Source organism: Staurois parvus, unplaced genomic scaffold (assembly GCF_062004578.1).
Source record: "Staurois parvus isolate SC_StPar_1 unplaced genomic scaffold, SC_StPar_1.0 ptg003710l, whole genome shotgun sequence".
NCBI lineage: Eukaryota > Metazoa > Chordata > Amphibia > Anura > Ranidae > Staurois > Staurois parvus.
In genome coordinates, this window is record NW_028321506.1 from 1 (window position 1) to 21,312 (window position 21,312).

General features: G+C 47.9%; 1 protein-coding gene across 1 annotated transcript in view; it reads right to left on the reverse strand.

The window, feature by feature from the left end:
* Positions 1 to 1,188: 1,188 nt before the first annotated feature.
* LOC149427501 (kelch-like protein 21) overlaps positions 1,189 to 21,312 on the reverse strand; it is a 40,265-nt gene continuing 20,141 nt past the window's right edge. The window contains 4 exon segments of the mRNA XM_089667961.1: positions 1,189 to 2,780; positions 2,782 to 2,931; positions 5,075 to 5,147; positions 16,697 to 17,102. Coding sequence (XP_089524087.1) covers positions 2,613 to 2,780; positions 2,782 to 2,931; positions 5,075 to 5,147; positions 16,697 to 17,102 — 797 coding nt within the window. The 3' untranslated portion in view covers positions 1,189 to 2,612.

The window sequence follows — 21,312 nt, forward strand, 5'->3', positions numbered from 1 at the left end:
TACATATATTTATATTTTGTTTCACTGACAAAATGTATATATTTTTCACGGATAATAATCAAAGAATTATCAGTGAAAAATATATACATTTCATCAGTGAAATAAATATAAAGAGATGTCATATTTTCACATTTATATTTTTTTGCACTGATGAAATTTGTGACAATATGACATCCTATTATATTTATTTCACTGATGAAATGGATATATTATTTTTCACTTCTTTGATTATGTATTTTATTAATTTTTGCGCTGTGGTTTTAGTTTCAATTGTGAAGTTCTAAATCTGCTTTAATTAAATATTGCCCAGTGATCTCGCCCTGAAGGTCCTTGTACAGGCACTTCCTGTTATGGGCTGACAATGGCTCTGTCTTTCAAACGCGTTGTCACCGTCACGTGCCCTCCCTGCAGAAGACTGAAAGCGGTTGAGCTGACTCTCTTTGCCCGGCCCTGTCTGCAGTTGTCACCATGAAAACGCTTGTTCTGAGTAATGATATGTAGCTGATGCTTTAAGTGCATGTAGACAGGAAGTGGCTGAAGGAGGTCGCAGAAGATCAGCACGACTGAGCGCAAAAAATAAAATGGAGAAAACTAGTATTTTTTTAAAAGAAAAAAGAAGGCACTTATTTCCAATGCTTTAGAAAACCAAAATGTCATCCAGTTAAGGTATACATCTACCTTACCCAGCTAGCCCATGAAACATAACCAGCTCTATTCTACCCCTCTGGAAAAAAAATATATTTGAAATATATTTAAAAAATATTCCTCCCTCCAGCATGGTTCCAGTCACACCCCCCACCCAGCATGGTTCCAGTCACCCCCCACTGTGTTCAATGATGACCTCCAGTGGTCTTCGAGTACAGATTACCCATATGAATGAATGGCGCCCAGCAGACATACATAGTATGAAAGCAAATCCAGCTGGGACCACGTCAGAGGGAGGATTGCTGGATTGGATCAAGAACGAAGGCAAGTAATATCATGGGTGGGCTCCACTTGGAGGTTTATTCAAATATTTACTAAGATTGAAGTTCTTTAACCTAATGAGCCATGCCTGAAATAGCAAGCGGCCCGCTGGTCTGTAAACGTCTTGAGGCTCTCACGTTTCTGTTCTGGCCGATAAACTCTTGGTTGCTCAGCCAAGATAATGGCTACAGGCTGGCAGCCTGGGACCCTTACTAATCGTCAGAAAGCAAAGTTCAATATCTCCAATTTAACTTGTGTTGCGCATGTACATGCGGACCATGAAACACTTGAGTACGTGCACACCCATTGCAGTGGGCCATGAAACCACTTGAGTACATCCACACCAAATGGGGTAGGGGTAGTGTGCACACCCATGAAAACACTTGAGTATGTCCACCCCAAATGAGGTAGTGTGCACACCCATTGCAGTAGGCAATGAAAACACTTGAGTACGTCCACACCCAATGGGGTATTGCGCACACCCATTGCAGTGGGCCACAAAAACATTTCAGTACGTCCACACCAAATGGGGTAGGGGTAGTGTGCACACCTATTGCATTGGGCCATGAAAACACCAAATGAGGTAGTGTGCACACCCATTGCAGTAGGCCATGAAAACACTTGGGTACGTCCACACCAAATGGTGTATTGCGCACACCCTTTGCCGTGGGCCATGCGTACGTCCACACCAAATGGGGTATTGTGCACACCCATTGCCGTGGGCCATAAAAACACTTGAGTACGTCCACACCAAATGGGGTAGGGGTAGTGTGCACACCTATTGCAATGGGCCATGAAACCGCTTGAGTATGTACACCACAAATGAGGTATTGTGCACACCCATTGCAGTGGGCCATGAAAACACGAATCTGTCCACCCCAAATGGGGTTTTGCGCACATCCATTGCATTGGGCCATGAAAACACGAGTACGTCAACAGCAAATGGGGTAGGGGTAGTGTGTTTTCATGGCCTATTGCAATACATATGCACACTACCCCTACCCCATTTGGTATGGACGTACTCAAGTGTTTTCATGGCCTACTGCAATGGGGGTGCACAATTCCCCCTTTGGTGTGGACGTACTAAAGTGTTTTCATGGCCTACTGCAATACATGTGCACTTTAGTACATCCACCCCAAATGAGGTACTGCGCACACCCATTGCAGTGGGCCATGAAAACACTTTCGTACGTCCACACCAAATGGGGTAAGGGTAGTGTGCACACCCATGGCAGTGGGCCATGAAAACACTTTATTACATCCACACCAAATGGAGTAGGGGTAGTGTGCACACATTTGAGTACATCCACACCAAATGGGGTAGGGGTAGTGTGCACACATTTGAGTACATCCACACCAAATGGAGTAGTGTGCACACCCATTGCAGAACCCCCCCAGAGTTCACTTAGCTGCAAGCTGGCACTTAAATATATATCTAAAAGGAAGCACAACCTTTAGTGAGAACATCAAATGAACGCGTGAAAAAAAAAAAATCAAAAATATATAAATATATAATATTATTAAAATAGAAACCATCCATGTAGTAAAGTACGGAGGCGTAGTGTGCTCGGTTACCTCATCTGAACCTGTTGGCCCTACACCATTCTGGTCAGTTCATTAAATTAAGCAAAAATGAAAATGATCCCCTATCGTCTGTGCAGTTCGTTCAGGTTGTGGTTGTGCAAGTGCTGCCGCCGTCTGTTCAGGTTGATTGTGTTGCGCTCATGGTTGGCGTTGTCCAAGGGGACTCCCTCAAAGCTGTACTGAGTGTGGGGCATGAACTGCCTGAATATGCTGACGCTGCCGTGCCAAAAATGTCGGCTGGGGGAGATGTCCCATGAGGTTCCACTCTTTCGTTTTCGGGTCGTAGGCCTCGACCACGTCAGAAAGTTCAAAGGTGTTGTCATACCCGCCAGACACATACAGTTTGCCTCCGAGTGCGGCCAAGCTCCCGCCAACGTGAACCTGCAATAGTTACAACATCGTTATTAACACAGGGAGCCTAGTATTTTGTAGTTTAAAGAAGGCTATTGGGTAGACTGAAAGTTTGATAGCTTATCTGCCAAATCCATAGATTCCTGTGGTGAACCGCTGAGCAGGGGTTTCCAAACTTTCTAAACAAAGGGCCAGTTCACTGTCCTTCAGACTTTAGGGGGGCCAGTAGAAGTAGAAAATGTCCTGGCATCCAGTGAGAGTAAACAATGCCCCATTGTTAGTGTCGGTTGGAGGAATAGTGCCCCATCATTGGTATCAATGGATGAAATTCTTCCCCATAAATGGTGTCAGTGGGAGGAACTGTTCCCTTTCCATGGGGTTAGTGGGAGGAACAGTGCCTCATTGTTAGTGTCAAAGGAATAGTGGCCCACCGTTGGTGTCAGTGGGAGGAATAGTGCCCCACCGTTGGTGTCAGTGGGAGGAATAGTGGCCCACCGTTGGTGTCAGTGGGAGGAATAGTGGCCCACCGTTGGTGTCAGTGGGAGGAATAGTGGCCCACCGTTGGTGTCAGTGGGAGGAATAGTGGCCCACCGTTGGTGTCAGTGGGAGGAATAGTCCCCATCGTTGGTGTCAGTGGGAGGAATCGTGCCCCATCGTTGGTGTCAGTGGGAGGAATCGTGGCCCACCGTTGGTGTCAGTGGGAGGAATAGTGGCCCACCGTTGGTGTCAGTGGGAGGAATAGTGGCCCACCGTTGGTGTCAGTGGGAGGAATAGTCCCCATCGTTGGTGTCAGTGGGAGGAATCGTGCCCCACCGTTGGTGTCAGTGGGAGGAATCGTGCCCCATCGTTGGTGTCAGTGGGAGGAATAGTCCCCATCGTTGGTATCAGTGGAGGAATAGTGCCTTATCAGCACAGCCGCCCAACTGCTTCCCACTGTCGTGTCCATACAACGTACGCACCTAGCGGCGAATTGGTTAAAGTGGCAGTAAAGGCTGCGTATAAATATGGGTAAAGCCATTGCTTCCACCACCTCCTACCTACGCTGTATAGGGCTGACAACAGAGATGTGTGTAAAGATGTTATTTCAATCTGCGCCATTCTGGTCAGGTGATACAGAAGCTCTCGCTCCCCTGTGTCATGCAGTGGCTGCTGCAGGGGAGAGGAGGAACCGCCAACAACAAGTGGACAATGAAAGCTGGTGGGTGACATCATGGCTCCTGGCATTCAGCCCCATTGTTGAGCGCTCCACGACACAGGGGAGCTGGATCTTCTGCATCACTGGTGTCAGTGAAGGGAATTCTGCCTCATCGTTGGTATCAGTGGAAGGAATAGTGCCCCATCGTTGGTGTCAGTGGGAGGAATAGTGCCCCATCGTTGGTGTCAGTGGGAGGAATAGTGCCCCATCGTTGGTGTCAGTGGAAGGAATAGTGTCCCATCGTTGGTGTCAGTGGAAGGAATAGTGCCCCATCATTGGTGTCAGTGGAAGGAATAGTGTCCCATCGTTGGAGTCAGTAGGAGGAATAGTGCCCCATCGTTGGTGTCAGTGGAAGGAATAGTGTCCCATCGTTGGAGTCAGTGGGAGGAATAGTGCCCGTCGTCTGTGTCAGTGGGAGGAATAGTACCCGTCGTCTGTGTCCGTGGGAGGAATAGCGCCCCGTCGTCGGTGTCCGTGGGAGGAATAGCGCCCCGTCGTCGGTGTCCGTGGGAGGAATAGCGCCCCGTCGTCGGTGTCCGTGGGAGGAATAGCGCCCCGTCGTCGGTGTCCGTGGGAGGAATAGCGCCCCGTCGTCGGTGTCCGTGGGAGGAATAGCGCCCCGTCGTCGGTGTCCGTGGGAGGAATAGCGCCCCGTCGTCTGTGTCCGTGGGAGGAATAGCGCCCCATTGTTGGGGTCAGCCACTGGAATTATGCCCCATTGTTGGCATTACTGGCTGGAATAGTACCCCAAGGGCCGGATAAAGGCAAGCAAAAGGTCACAGTTTTGAGACCGCTGCACTAGAGGACACATAAATGCATTAGGACCAGTCTGGGTTTTCCCTAATAAAAGGACTAGCTCTGGGAACCAGGGACACACAGCCGCACCACACGCATGACATGACATTCTCAATACAAAGGGCATTATAAGGACTTGAAAGGTCACAAAGTGGTGAAGATCAGCGAAGATATATACAATACCTGCTTCATGGGAGGAATTTTGTTCCATTCGTTCTCCAGAGGACTGTAGACGTCCACCTCTGCAGAATCGTCCCTGCAACATGAATATTACATTACTAAAAGGCAATCGGCATCACCAGAGTAACTGCGCCAATAGATGGACTGGAAGGCATTTTGGTTATTTGGTAGAGGTTCTAACTCTACGCTACTCCGTCCAAAACTAAAAAGGGGGAAAAAAAAAAATGCTTTGGCCTAATCAGTAAGTTGTAAGTAAAATGATACATAAAATAATAAATGATGTGGTGTTCCAGGTGCATTTATTGCTGCCGGCTTTCACCAGTCCATCGCCATCTTCCCTGCAGCCTACGATTCTCATGGTCTCTGTTCCACTACCTGGCCATTTGGGTGTCGGGAGCCGGCTATCGCTTCCTGGTGACTCACAGCCGGCTCCCTACTGCACATGTGCAAGATTACTGACTGCCATGAAGTTAGTCCTGTAGCCTCCTGGGATGCTTGATGTTCTCCCAGGCGGGGTTAGACATTGGGGTTGGGTGGGTTGGGAGGTGGATGAGCTCAGTAAACGTCATCCTTACCTAGGCAGGGAAGCAGGAGTGGGTACCACAATGAAAAAAAAGGTACCCATTGCTAAGCAGCCTGGGGGGGGGGGGGGGGAACAAGGCAAGTTACATTTTCGGGTGCAGACTCGCTTTAATACCCCCCTGCATTACAAAGCTGGTCGTACACTGTCAACGTTCGAGCTGCAGGCAGCCCTATCGGCACTATAGGTAAATGATTAGCTTTAGACATAACTAATTTCCTAAATAATCATGAAATGAAAAAGTGAAAAAAAAAAAAAATCAGAAATGAGATGCAGATTGTGAAAGTTGTAGTGCCTAGTCACACTGGTGTGTAGTAGAGAAATGTCCTCTAACGTGGGGGGGTCAGTGGAAAAAGTGCCTCCTTACATTGGGGGGGTCAGTGACAAAGTGCCTCTATACATTGGGGGTCAGTGAAAAAAGCTTCCTTATTTGGGAAGGGAGGGTGGGGTTGGGGTCAGTGAAAAAGTTCCTCCATACATTGGGGGGGGGGGGGGGGGGGGGGGGTCAGTGGAAAATTGCCTCGAAACATTGGGGGCAGTAGAAAAGTGCCTCCATACATGGTGGGGTCAGTGGAAAAGTGCCCCCATACATTTGGGATCCATGGTAAAGTGCCCTCCATATATTGGAGTCAGTGGAAATGTGCCTGCAAACATGGTGGGGTCAGTGGAAAACTGCCTCGAAACATTGGGGGTCAGTGGTAAAGTGCCTCCAAACATGGTGGGGTCAGTGGAAAACTGCCTCGAAACATTGGGGGTCAGTGGTAAAGTGCCTCCAAACATGGTGGGGTCAGTGGAAAAGTGCCCCCATACACTTGGGATCCATGGCGAAGTGCCTCCATACATTGGAGTCAGTAGAAAAGTGCCTCCAAATATGGTGGGGTCAGTGCAAAAGTGCCCCCATACATTTGGGATCCATGGTGAAGTGTCCTCCATACATTGGAGTCAGTGAAAATGTGCCTCCAAACATGGTGGGGTCAGTGGAAAAGTGCCTCGAAACATTGGGGTTCAGTGGAAAAGTGCCTCAATACATTGGGGTCAGTGGAAAAGTGCCCCCATACACTTGGGATCCATGGCGAAGTGCCTCCATACATTGGAAGTCAGTAGAAAAGTGCCTCCAAACATGGTGGGGTCAGTGGAAAAGTGCCTCAATACATGGTGGAGTCAGTGCAAAAGTGCCTCAATACATGGTGGAGTCAGTGCAAAAGTGCCTCAATACATGGTGGAGTCAGTGCAAAAGTGCCTCCATACATTTGGGATCCATGGTGAAGTGCCTCCATACATTGGTGGTCAGTGGAAAAATGCTTCCATACATTGGGGGGTTTTGGAGTAGTGCCTCCATACATTGGTGGTCCTTGAAAAAGTGCCTCCATACACTGGTGGTCAGTAGAAAAAGAAGCCCCCTACAGTAGGCAGTGGTAGAAGGACTCCCGTACATGGATGGAAAGAAAGGCTTTGCACAGACAACTGTATCATGCTGGCAATTACCAAGAGACAGAAATTGTGAATTTCTCATGGAATCTCCGTCAACTACCGGAAGAACTCTGCTCTGGGTGGCAAAAGGATGCATTAGCTTGTCTGAACCTTTAAAGCTGAACTCCAGGCAGATAGAAAAGGACAGCTTTGTTTTCTAAATGCAGCTAGATTAAGGACCCGAGTATGTACTTACACTAGCTTCTTACAATCCCCTGTAAAGCAGCACTCGACTCGAAAACAGCCTAGGAAAGAAACATGGCGATAAAGGAAGTGAGCAGAAGGATGACCTAATCAGTCTCCAGCTCTTTCAGTGTCCAATCAACAGGTTGGGGGTGGAGAGAGGACACTGGGACAGTCTTTAAAGTGACAACAAACTCAGGTTGTAAAAATATTCTATTCTAGTATGTGTTCCAAACTCATAAAAGCCACTTAATTTGCTCTTCACCTTCATATTGCTTTTATTATGCTGTAGTGATCTGACTTCCTGTTAGAGGGTGGCTACATTATTTCTCTGTGGTCCCACTGTATGTGAAAATGTAGCCACCCTGCCTTAGTCCCGCTGTATGTAGGAACATAGCCACCCTGCCTTGGTCCCCCTGTATGTAGGATCGTAGCCCCCCTGCCTTGGTCCCCCCTGTATGTAGGATCGTAGCCACCCTGCCTTGGTCCCCCCTGTATGTAGGAATGTAGCCACCCTGCCTTGGTCCTACTGTATGTAGGAATGTAGCCACCCTGCCTTGGTCCCACTGTATGTAGGATCGTAGCCACCCTGCCTTGGTCCCCCCTGTATGTAGGAATGTAGCCACCCTGCCTTGGTCCCCCCTGTATGTAGGAATGTAGCCACCCTGCCTTGGTCCCCCCTGTATGTAGGAATGTAGCTACCCTGCCTTGGTCCCACTGTATGTAAGAATGTAGCCACCCTGCCTTGGTCCCACTGTATGTAGGATCGTAGCCACCCTGCCTTGTCCCCCTGTATGTAGGAATGTAGCCACCCTGCCTTGGTCCCCCTGTATGTAGGAATGTAGCCACCCTGCCTTGGTCCCCCTGTATGTAGGAATGTAGCCCCCCTGCCTTGGTCCCCCTGTATGTAGGAATGTAGCCCCCCTGCCTTGGTCCCGCTGTATGTAGGAATGTAGCCACCCTGCCTTGGTCCCCCTGTATGTAGGAATGTAGCCACCCTGCCTTGGTCCCCCTGTATGTAGGAATGTAGCCCCCCTGCCTTGGTCCCGCTGTATGTAGGAATGTAGCCACCCTGCCTTGGTCCCGCTGTATGTAGGAATGTAGCCCCCCTGCCTTGGTCCCTCTGTATGTAGGAATGTAGCCCCCCTGCCTTGGTCCCTCTGTATGTAGGAATGTAGCCCCCCTGCCTTGGTCCCTCTGTATGTAGGAATGTAGCCTCCCTGCCTTGGTCCCTCTGTATGTAGGAATGTAGCCACCCTGCCTTGGTCCCGCTGTATGTAGGAATGTAGCCCCCCTGCCTTGGTCCCTCTGTATGTAGGAATGTAGCCTCCCTGCCTTGGTCCCTCTGTATGAAGGAATGTAGCCCCCCTGCCTTGGTCCCGCTGTATGTAGGAATGTAGCCACCCTGCCTTGGTCCCCCTGTATGTAGGAATGTAGCCACCCTGCCTTGGTCCCCCTGTATGTAGGAATGCAGCCATCCACTTTTCCTCACTCTTGATCACGGACGTGGTCCTGATTAGGACTATTGGATTTGTAGTGTGCATAGAGTAGTGCACGTGACTGCAACTATCGTGCACTGCTTGTTTCAAACAAAAGGAAGCGAGGGGTTAAAGGAGAGGTTCGGAAGCTCACACGGGACATTACAAGGAGGCAGAAAAACACAGTAATCAGTTTAATGGAAAAAAAACAGATTACGGGCCTTTAAGTAGAGGATGTATATGGATTATTCTTGGAGAATAAAGATATGATTTAGTATCACTTTCCCTGGAAACGGTGTCAACCACCTGGTTATGCTGTGCAGCAGAGCTGTGTAAATTTCAGCACTGGATGGACAAAAGCACAGATTTTACAATATGTGATATGTTTGCCTGGAGTGTGGTCTCTAATAACGATCTGCAGGACAGAAGTGCCAGATGACATTGGAGTCAGTAGAAATGTGCCTCCAAACATGGTGGGGTCAGTGGAAAAGTGCCTCCATACATTTGGGATCCGTGGCGAAGTGCCTCCATATATTGGTGGTCAGTGGAAAAGTGCTTCCATACATTGGTGATCCTTGGAAAAGCGCTTCAAAATATTGGGGGCAGTAGAAAAGTGCCTCCATACATTTGGGATCTATGGCGAAGTGCCTCCATATATTGGTGGTCAGTGGAAAAGTTCCTCCATACATGGTGGGGTCAGTGGAAAAGTGGCTCAATTCATTGGGGGTCAGTGGAAAAGTGCCCCATACACTTGGGATCCATGGCGAAGTGCCTCCATACATTGGAATCAGTGGAAATGTGCCTCCAAATTTGGTGGGGTCAGCAGAAAAGTTGCTCAATACATTGGGAGTCAGTGGAAAAGTGCCTCCATACATTGGTGGTCCTTGGAAAAGGGCCTCGAAATATTGGGGGCAGTAGAAAAGTGCCTCCATACATGGAGTCAGTGGAAATGTGCCCCCATACATTTGGGATCCGTGGCAAAGTGCCCCCATACATTTGGGATCCGTGGCAAAGTGCCCCCATACATTTGGGATCCGTGGCAAAGTGCCTCCATACATTTGGGATCCGTGGCAAAGTGCCTCCATACATTTGGGATCCGTGGCAAAGTGCCTCCATACATTTGGGATCCGTGGCAAAGTGCCTCCATACATTTGGGATCCGTGGCAAAGTGCCTCCATACATTTGGGATCCGTGGCAAAGTGCCTCCATACATTTGGGATCCGTGGCAAAGTGCCTCCATACATTTGGGACCCGTGGCAAAGTGCCTCCATACATTTGGGATCCGTGGCAAAGTGCCTCCATACATTTGGGATCCGTGGCAAAGTGCCTCCTTACATTGGTGGTCCTTGGAAAAGGGCCTCGAAATATTGGGGGCAGTAGAAAAGTGCCTCCATACATTTGGGATCCGTGGCAAAGTGCCTCCATACATTGGTGGTCCTTGGAAAAGGGCCTCGAAATATTGGGGGCAGTAGAAAAGTGCCTCCATACATTTGGGATCCGTGGCAAAGTGCCTCCATACATTTGGGATCCGTGGCAAAGTGCCTCCATACATCTGGGATCCGTGGCAAAGTGCCTCCATACATCTGGGATCTGTGGCAAAGTGCCTCCATACATTGGTGGTCCTTGGAAAAGGGCCTCAAAATATTGGGGGCAGTAGAAAAGTGCCTCCATACATTTGGGATCCGTGGCAAAGTGCCTCCATACATTTGGGATCCGTGGCAAAGTGCCTCCATACATCTGGGATCCGTGGCAAAGTGCCTCCATACATCTGGGATCCGTGGCAAAGTGCCTCCATACATCTGGGATCCGTGGCAAAGTGCCTCCATACATCTGGGATCCGTGGCAAAGTGCCTCCATACATCTGGGATCCGTGGCAAAGTGCCTCCATACATTTGGGATCCGTGGCAAAGTGCCTCCATACATTTGGGATCCGTGGCAAAGTGCCTCCATACATTTGGGATCCGTGGCAAAGTGCCTCCATACATTTGGGATCCATGGCGAAGTGCCTCCATACATTGGTGGTCCTTGGAAAAGGGCCTCGAAATATTGGGGGCAGTAGAAAAGTGCCTCCATACATTTGGGATCCGTGGCGAAGTGCCTCCATACATTGGGGGTTTTTAGAGTAGTGCCTCCATACATTGGTGGTCCTTGGAAAAGTGCCTCAAAACATCCCTGGAAATGGTGTCAACCACCTGGTTATGCTGTGCAGCAGAGCTGTGTAAATGTCAGCACTGGATAGACAAAATCACAGCTCTTACGATATGTTTGCCTGGAGTGCGGTCTCTAATAACGATGATATAAAAACAAGTGTTTAAAGCATGGGAGGAACCGGATCGGGTTTTATTGTCGGAGACGTGTGCGTGGCAGGAGCAGGTGAGCGGAATTAGCTGTAACTGGCAGAGCGGCTCTTCAGCTGTCGTCTTAAGAATAGCCAGGGTAGCTGTTCCACAATGACATTTACTCGAACCTCCCCGCAGACAAGACACGTGGGGTTTGTCCCAGCAGGACACGGATGCCTCGCAGGCCGTATGCGGAGTGCAGCCTCCATGGATGTTTATGTTCTGGGCGGATGAGGGAACGCTCTGTTCTTGGTTGGGTAGACGGAGCTGCCAAGATGAGGTTGTTGAGCTCCTACAGCTCTCGATATTTATAGCACTGAAAACAGTGAGGAGGACTTTTGGTCGAAGGTGAAAAGCGGAACAGAAGAAGAATGTGTCGTTGGGACGGCTTTTCTTCCTTGAAGTGTAACTTTAGCCAACAGCTCCGTCTTCCAAAATAGAAGAACCGCGGTTCCTGCCAAGTCCGTGTCGGTCACCGACGTAGACTCGGCCTTCTAAAAACACAAAGCCGGCCATAGACCTTGGGGAACGGTCGGGGTGTAAACGCACAATGAGTTCCAAGCGGTCTTTATGGTTAGGTTCCCCGCCAAGCAGAGGCGCTGATGTTTTTGGAAGTGGATGGTGGTAAGCCATAGGAAAGCAGATGCAGCATTGGGGAGAACGCAAGCGACTGGGAAAGGGTTTTCAACGTTTTGTTTCCTGAGAACCCATATTTGGGGATGTTGGGTCCATTTCTATAGACATTGGATTATCAGCCAAACTGCTGAGGAAATGCCAGATCAGAAAGCATTCATCTGGTGCCCAACCTCTGGCACTTGGGCGCTTTTTGTGTGGCCTTTGGTGCCCCTATAGACACTAATCTGTATTCTCTCTTGCCCTGTTATAGCAATGATTTCTAGCAGACACAAGTCTGTGAGAGTCGCCTGAAGTATGTCCCCAGTGTCCGACAACTCCTATAGCATGTCCGCAGTCTCTGACCATCTCCTGCATCGTGTCCGCAGTCTCTGACCATCTCCTGCATCGTGTCCGCAGTCTCTGACCATCTCCTGCATCGTGTCCGCAGTCTCTGACCATCTCCTGCATCGTGTCCGCAGTCTCTGACCATCTCCTGCATCGTGTCCGCAGTCTCTGACCATCTCCTGCATCGTGTCCGCAGTCTCTGACCATCTCCTGCATCGTGTCCGCAGTCTCTGACCATCTCCTGCATCGTGTCCGCAGTCTCTGACCATCTCCTGAATCGTGTCCACAGTCTCTGACCATCTCCTGCATCGTGTCCACAGTCTCTGACCATCTCCTGCATCGTGTCCACAGTCTGACCATCTCCTGCATCATGTTCATAGTCTCTGACCGTCTCCTGCATCGTGTCCGCAGTCCCTGACCGTCTCCTGCATCGTGTCCACAGTCCCTGACCTTCTCCTGCATCGTGTTTGCAGTCTCTGACCATCTCCTGAATCGTGTCCGCAGTCTCTGACCTTCTCCTGCATCGTGTCCGCAGTCTCTGACCGTCTCCTGCATCGTGTCCGCAGTCTCTGACCGTCTCCTGCATCGTGTCCGCAGTCTCTGACCGTCTCCTGCATCGTGTCCGCAGTCTCTGACCGTCTCCTGCATCGTGTCCGCAGTCTCTGACCGTCTCCTGCATCGTGTCCGCAGTCTCTGACCGTCTCCTGCATCGTGTCCGCAGTCTCTGACCGTCTCCTGCATCGTGTCCACAGTCTGACCATCTCCTGCATCGTGTCCGCAGTCTGACCATCTCCTGTATCGTGTCCGCAGTCTCTGACCATCTCCTGCATCGTGTCCGCAGTCTCTGACCATCTCTTGCATCGTGTCCGCAGTCTCTGACCATCTCTTGCATCATGTCCGCAGTCTCTGACCATCTCTTGCATCGTGTCCGCAGTCTCTGACCATCTCTTGCATCGTGTCCGCAGTCTCTGACCATCTCTTGCATCGTGTCCGCAGTCTCTGACCATCTCCTGCTTCGTGTCCGCAGACTCTGTCCATATCCTGCATCATGTCCGCAGTCTCTGTCCATATCCTGCATCATGTCCGCAGTCTCTGACCATATCCTGCATCATGTCTGCAGTCTCTGACCATCTCTTGTATCGTGTCCGCAGTCTCTGACCATCTCCTGCTTCGTGTCCGCAGTCTCTGACCATCTCCTGCATCGTGTCCGCAGTCTCTGACCATCTCCTGCTTCGTGTCCGCAGTCTCTGACCATCTCCTGTATCATGTCCACAGTCTCTGACCATCTCTTGTACCACATCTGCAGTCTCTGACCATCTCTTGTACCACGTCTGCTGTCTCTATCACCTCTATCATACAGTTAGGTCCATATATATTTGGACACAGGCACAATTTTAGTTTTTCTCAGGTATTTACCAAAACATATTCAAGCTCTAGTTATATAATGGATATACTGAAATACTGAAAGTGGAACTGAGGGAATACGTATTGCACCTTATCCTTCTACCCCCTAGACATAACAAGCATTTACCCCTTACAATGGGAAGGTGGGGGGAGGGGGTGCACTGCAAAGTCAATTTTGTATCTACATGGCAATGACTTGACTCCTCCTGCACAAAATAATACAGTGGCCGTAGCCAGGGAGGACACCGGCAGACTCGTCTTGTGTTTATGTAGATGATAGAAAGCAGGCCTGGGTGTCAGGAGCCAGAGGAAAGTCAAGAGATGAAATATGGAGCCCACTGGTAATTAGAACACTAAAGCCTTTACTGAATGAAGAAGACAGCAATGTTCCCAGTGTTGGAACCCACAGCAAAGCCTGGGCAATGGCCAGCAATGTTCTTAGACTTCCTAAAGGGAACCGATCCTGCAAAAAACCAACCCTAACGAACAATTCTCCAACATGATGCCTCCGTAGACTTTTGGCTGTTTTATTTGCAAGCCCATATTGCACCTTCTGATCAATGGTGGTCAATAGAGAAGTGGCAACAAAGCACCGTGGGGGGCTAGAACTAAAGTTGAGGATTGCCTGCTGAGAACTTCTAGGTCCTCCTGAAAAAAAGATTTACCTAAAACTTGTGGAGATGCCACTCCGGGCCTTGTGTTAGTTCAGTGTTTCTCAACTCCAGTCCTCATGGACCCCCAACAGGTCATGTTTTCAGGATTTCCATTATTTTGCACAGGTGATTTGATCAGTTTCACTGCCTTAGTAATTACCACAGCTGTTTCATCTGAGGGAAATCCTGAAAACATGACCTGTTGGGGGTCCATGAGGACTGGAGCTGAGAAACACTGTGTTAGTTGGACATGTTTTGGTGGAACAGGTTCACTTTAAGATGTATAATGACCCCTAGATTTGACTAGAGATTGTAAATTCTGCACCAGTTTGTCTACCCCTTGAATACGGCAACCCTCCAGCTTCTCAGTACAATGGCCAAGCCATCAGATTTCTCTAACAAAACGGAGCATTCTTGAACATTGTGTTGAACGTAGCTCTTGCTTTGCTCCCTGTCATCACTGCTGCCATGTTCTTTGCTGCTCCTTTCGAGAACAGGGTTTGATCTCTGGCCATTTGGTGGCCAATACTAATGTAACTCACAGGAGTTACATTATTCACAGCCAGATCCCAAATCCAAGATGGCGGCATCAGGAGAGAGAAGAATTAGCCACGGGAAAACAGTGCTGGACTCCATAGATTATTAACCATTAGCCGCCCGGCCAATGGCCGTTTGGCGGCTTGAAAAGCGCTGCAGCTTTCCGGGTGCACGCCATTTGGCGTGCTCCCACACATGCGCGGTTGCAGAGCGACGAAGCAGTGCGATCTGTCACCGCCCGTGCACCTCGGACACGGCCGATGACAGATCCGAGTACCGACTCCCGTTGCCGGTACCATGTGACCTGCTGTGACCAATCACAGCAGGTCACATGACAGTTGTATACAATGGATGGCTTCATTCATGATGCCATCCATTGTATACTAGTGCCTAGCTGTGAATGGTCACAGCTAATCACATGCACATGTCATGTGATTAGCTGTGACCAAATCACAGCTAAGCACAAAAAAAAAAAAAAAAAAGCTGAATGAATCGATTTCATTCAGGTAAATGCTTGCTATAAGCAAATTGTGTAAAAAAAAAAAAAAATACTGATCACTTCCCCAAAGTAGTACAGTGTTACTATGGTAACATTGTACTACTTTGGTCATAGTAAAATATGAAAAAAAATCTTAAAAAAATAAAAAAAAAATGTAATAAAAAACTAAATATAATAAAAAAATTTAAAAAAATATATATTTTTTTTTTTTTCCATACTGTCACCAGTCAGTGTCCCTGTTCACCGCCATGCCAGTTATATGATGACGCTGTACTGCACTGGTGACAGTATGTAAAAAAAAAAATAGTGAAAATAATTTTTTTAATTTTTTCATTTTCTGAAAAATTATGACAAAAAAATACAACTTCAAAAAACTCGCCATTCCTCTTATGAAGTACGTCGGACTGTCTACTCTGCAAAAAGGGGTAATTTGGGGGATATCTGTACTGTTCTGACATTTGGGGGATATCTGTACTGTCCTGACATTTGGGGGATATCTGTACCGTCCTGACATTTGGGGGATATCTGTCCTGTCCTGACATTTGGGGGATATCTGTACTGTTCTGACATTTGGGGGATATCTGTACTGTCCTGACATTTGGGGGATATCTGTACCGTCCTGACATTTGGGGGGTATCTGTACTGTCCTGACATTTGGGGGATATCTGTACCGTCCTGACATTTGGGGGATATCTGTACTATTCTGACATTCTTGGACCTCAAGAAATTAGATTGGCTGTCAGTACTTCAGGATTGTTCAATATTCAGATCTATACCATAGTTTGTGAACTCTATAACTTTCCTACAAACTAAAAAATACATCCTAATTTGGGTTATTTTCACCAAAGACATGTAGCAGAATACATCTCGGCCTAAATTTATGAAGAACAATTATTTATTTGTAAACTTTTATAACAGAAACCAAGAAAAATGTGTTTTTTTTTCAAAATGTTTGGTCTTTTTTTGTTAATTTAGCAAAAAATAAAAACCCCAGCGGTGATTAAATACCACCAAAAGAAAGCTCTAGTTGTGTGAAGAAAATGATCAAATTTTAGTTTGGGTACAATGTTGTATGACCGCGCAATTGTCATTCAAAGTGTGAGAGCGCTGAAACCTGAAAACTGGCCTGGGCAGGAAGGTGTAAAATTGCACGGTATTGAAACGGTTAAGTACCTGGTTTTTTTTTTAATGTCACCAGCAACAATATTTGTAGCTGTTGACTTTAAATTTTTTTTAAATAATGGAGGTATGTTAAAATACTCATCAAGTCACATGATCATGGACAATTTGGGTTCCATAAAGCTATAACATTCCCAGCAAAATGCCACACTTTATAACTTGGGAGACCAGAAATCCATCTAGAACCCCATTTGGAGTTTTGGCGCACAGCTCAGTCACCTTTGGTTTCCATCATTTAACGAGGAACATCTAACAAAACTGGAAAAGGCATTTCCTTTCGCCCTTTAATTAAAAACAAAGGGATGTTCTTCCCCCTCAAACGGATTATATTCCAAAGACTCACCTGACAAAATAAATGAATCCATTCAGTGTCACAGTTTTTGGTGCAAACGACCAGGGGGGCAGCCGGCCACAGTTCACCATTGACCACAAGTCTTTGTCGGGGTCATAGCACTGCATGACCATCGTTTCTTTGCCTTCCAGCGACCCGATGGCATAAAGCTTGCCCCTGCAAGAGGTGGTGGAGCAGTTGTCCATTGGGTACAACATGGGCCTGAGCGATTCCCAGGAGTCTACGCTGTGGTCGTAGCGCTCTGTGCTGTCTGACGCAATGACGTAAAGCAAGCCTTTCAGCACGGTGGAGCTGTGATATTCCCGGGCCTTCAGCATGGGAGAGACTTCTGTCCATTCGTTCACGCTGGAGTTATACCGCCAAACGCAGTCGTATAACCGGGAGCCATCAGACCCTCCTGAAAACACACAAATAGAAAAAGGTATTCATAACATATACAGTTGTGTTCAAAATAATAGCAGTGTGTTGAAATAAGTGAATAAAGCTGAAAATCCTTCTAATAGCTTTTATTTCCATCCACACAAATGCATTGGGAACACGACACATTCTATTACAAATCACAACATGAAGAAAAATATCAAATTTGTGTTGTTCCTCTAAAAAAATGGAAGAAAAGTGAATATTAGACGGTTCAAAAAAATCTCAGTGTTTGTATTCTTCTTTACAAACTCAAACATTCACTATATAAACTGAGAAATGTTTGAAGATTTTGCTTTCCTTTGAATGACTTCATGAATATTTGGTTGTAGTCGCACTGTTTCTGAGAACTGCTGTACATCTGTGTTGCATGGAGTCCCCCAACTTCTGGCCCCTGTGATCAGGTATTCCAGCCCAGGATGATTGGACCACATTCCACAGTTCTTCTCTATTTCTTGGTTTTGCCTCAGAAACGGCATTTTTGATGTCACCCCACAAGTTTTCTATTGGATGAAGATCCGGGGATTGGGCTGGCCCCTCCATAACGTCCATCTTGTTGGTCTGGAACCAAGATGTTGCACGTTTACTGGTGTGTTTGGGGTTGTTGTCTTGTTGGAACATTTCAAGGGCATTTCCTCTTCAGCATAAGGCAGCATGACCTCTTCAAGTATTCTGATGGATTCAAACTGATCCATGATCCCTGGTATGCGATAAATAGGCCCAACACCGTAGTATGAGAAACATCCCCATATCATGATGCTTGCACCACCATGCTTCACGGTCTTCACAGTGTACTGTGGCTTGAATTCAGTGTTTGGGGGTCGTCTGACAAACTGTCTCCGGCCACTAGACCCAAAAAGAACAATCTTACTTTCATCAGTCCACAAAATGTTGCGTCATTTCTCTTTAGGCCGGTCAATGTGCTCTTTGGCAGATTGTAACCTCTTCAGCACACGTCTTTTCCCAACAGTGGGACTTTGCGGGGACTTCTTGCAGATAGCTTGGCTTCACATCGGCGTCTTCTAATTGTAACAGTCCTCACAGGGAACGTCACACCTTCTTTCCTCTTCCTGGAGCTGATTGTTGGCTGAGTCCTCACAGGGAACGTCACACCTTCTTTCATCTTCCTGGAGCTGATTGTTGGCTGAGTCCGCCCCATTTTGGCTATTCTTCTATCCATTCCAATGGTAGTTTTTCACTTTCTTCCGTCTTTCAGGTTTTGGTTGCCATTTTAAAGCATTTGCGTTCATTCTAGCTGAGCAGCCGATCATTTTCTGCACTTTATATGTTTTCCCCTCTCCAATCAACTTTTTAATCAAGGTACGCTGTTCTTCTGAACAATGTCTGGAACGACCCATTTTCCTCAGAATTTCAGAGAGAAATGCACTGTAACCAGCATGTACAACATTTGCTGCCTTCCTTCCTTAAATAAGGGCAATAATTGCCACCTGTTTTTCAAAGAATGAATGACGTCACTAATAGAACTCCACACGGCTATTATGTTGAACACGCCCCTTTCAATGAGTGATTCAATGACACAGAATCAGCAGCACGCATGTCATGACTGTTGGGTCTGTTGGATTTCTATGACTCTACTACACCTGCTAGGAAATTATTTGCCGTGTAGAAATATCATTTCTATCAAAAACAGTGATTGATCCAGTTAGTGATGTCTGACTGATATTATTTTGAACACAACTGTATGTCTGGGAAAAATACACATGCAAACCAGTCAAGCCTTCTTAAAAAGAGTGTTCAACCAGGTTGGCCTTCCTAAATGGAATATTCGACCTGGTAGGCCTTCACCCTGTGTGGTTCTTCTAAAGAAGATTATACAACCAAACCTGTATGTCCAGGTTAAAGTGTAACTAAAGCCAACATTGATGTCCCATTGGAGAGATTTCATTGCAGTTCCTTACATAGTTAGTCTGGCTGAAAAAAAAGACAAAAGTCCATCCAGTTCAACCAATTCATCTTCTAATACAACACATAAGAGGGAACCTCTTCAAAGCAAGGGAAATTCCCCCTCAGACAGCTATCCATAGAAAACGTCCCCATCCCAGGATTTCCTTTTTATTGCGCTGGTGTCAACTCTCCGGGACGTTTCCTCTTACTTTGAGAGAATGGCCATCAGGGTACACAGAGTGAATCTCCCCAGTGGGGACACTGACAGCAATAAAAACCTGAAGCGGTATCAAAACAGGTGCAGGGAATACCAATAATTGGTGCAATAGTGCAGGGTGTCAAACCAATTTCTAAAGCTAAATGGCTGCGGTGAGGAACTCTTGTGTTAGGGATCCGGGTATGACCGGAAATGTGTGGACTGACACAGGGAAGTAGCAGGCTTCAGGAACACAGGTGTAGTCAGGGCTGGAGAGGTGGAATGGTCAGGCAGGCCGTAAGGTACTGTCAGGTGCCGCCTGGCAGTGTCTCTAGCAGCCCACAGCACGGATTTCCTCAGGGCGCGGGGTCTAAGTCCCAGCCTGCTATTCACCAGGGCCCCTGATGGTGGGGATGGACTTGGTGCAGACTGGAACCAGGTTGCGACCCCTGAGTGCGTCCGGCTGTGGTAGAGAGTACTGGCAGGGGAGTGCAGGAACGGAGTCTGATGGGAAGAGGCAGGCAGACTTACTAAAGGTGATCCGTGCGGGATGGATGGATCGTCGGGTGAAGAAAGCGTAGTCAGACAGGCCCGGGTCGGTATCGTGCGGGCAGCGTGGTACAGGAGGAGCAAGCAGAGAATAGTCGGGGTCACAAGCCAGGTTCAGCAGGTAGCGGGCAGCGCGGTACCGTGGATCAGGCAGAAGGATGGTCAGGCAAGCCAGGGGTTCAACAGGAGACAGTCAGCAGAGGTCAGGATCAAAGCAGGGTCAGCAACGAGGCAGGAACACAGGATACCAGGTACAGGGGCTCATGGGAAACATTACACCAAGGCCCTGATCACAGGCCTGGTCATTCCTTAAATACACTTCCTGCAATCAGCTTCAGGTGTTGGCTGACTGCAGGAGTGAGCTTCTGGCTGCTGAGAGCACCCGCTGGTCAGCCCTGGTACTGCAGCCCACACGGCAGGTGAGTCCATTCCTGACATCTTGTTTGACAAAGTCACCCTAGCGTGAAGAGTGCCAAACCACTAAGGAGCCCAAGGAAAAGTTATTTTGTCAAAGAACTGAAAAAGCCAACACGTTTCTGGGGTCTGAACACTCTCTGCATCAGGGGTTGGATGTTGTATAAATTCTTGTAAGGCCTGAAGTAGCAGAACTGAAGGCCTCCAGCAATGAGGAAGGAGCTCCAGCTTTGCCAACTTTTGGATAACTAAAAAAAGTTTGGTTTTTTTTTACCTCAACTTAAGTTGGAAGTGTCCTACCCACTTGTGCATGTATAACACATGATTCAGCTGTGGTAGCATCCAAAAATATATTTTCTCTAAAGCAGGCAGCTCCTGAGGTACATGGGAACCAACGCTCAGAACTGCCACCAATCAGAAGAGAAGATTTTTGGGGGGCAAGATAATGCAGCAAAGCTGGTAGGGCATTATGACTGGTGGCTACAGCAAGACAGCCTGAGAAAAGGTTTCCCTCCATCACACTCTGGGAATCATTTGAAGGTGGCAAAGTGACCTAATCGTATGTCTTACCAAGCAGGAGGACACAATAACTAGGAGAACCTACAAGGGCTTTGCTGGTGCTTTACAGCCCAGAGATCCTAGGAAATGGATCCTGAACCCAGGAGTGCCTCCATGATGCCACCATACATGGGAAAATACTGTAGGCCAACGTCTTTTTGGAGGCTTTAGTGCTGTGCAGTACGTTAGTTGTGTGATAGAGTGACGGCTTTATGTGGTGGTAGCTTGCAGAACAGGGGTCTCTAAACTATGGCCTGTGGGCTAAACCTGGCCTGCTGCAACATTTTATCTGCTCCTCTGATGTAAGGGGGGACCCTCATGTAAGATGGGGGGGATGGGACTCTGGTGGGGACCCACATAAGGATGAGAGACTTTGGTGGGGACCCTTATGTAAGGGAGGGGGAGGGGACTATAGAGGGGACCTTCATGTAAGGTGGGGAAAGAAACTGGTGGGGACCCTCATGTAAGGGAGGGGGACTGTGGAGAGGACCTTCATGGAAGGTGGGGACCCTCATGTAAGGTGGGGATCCTCATGTAAGGGGGGAAAGAATCTGGTGGAGGACCCTCG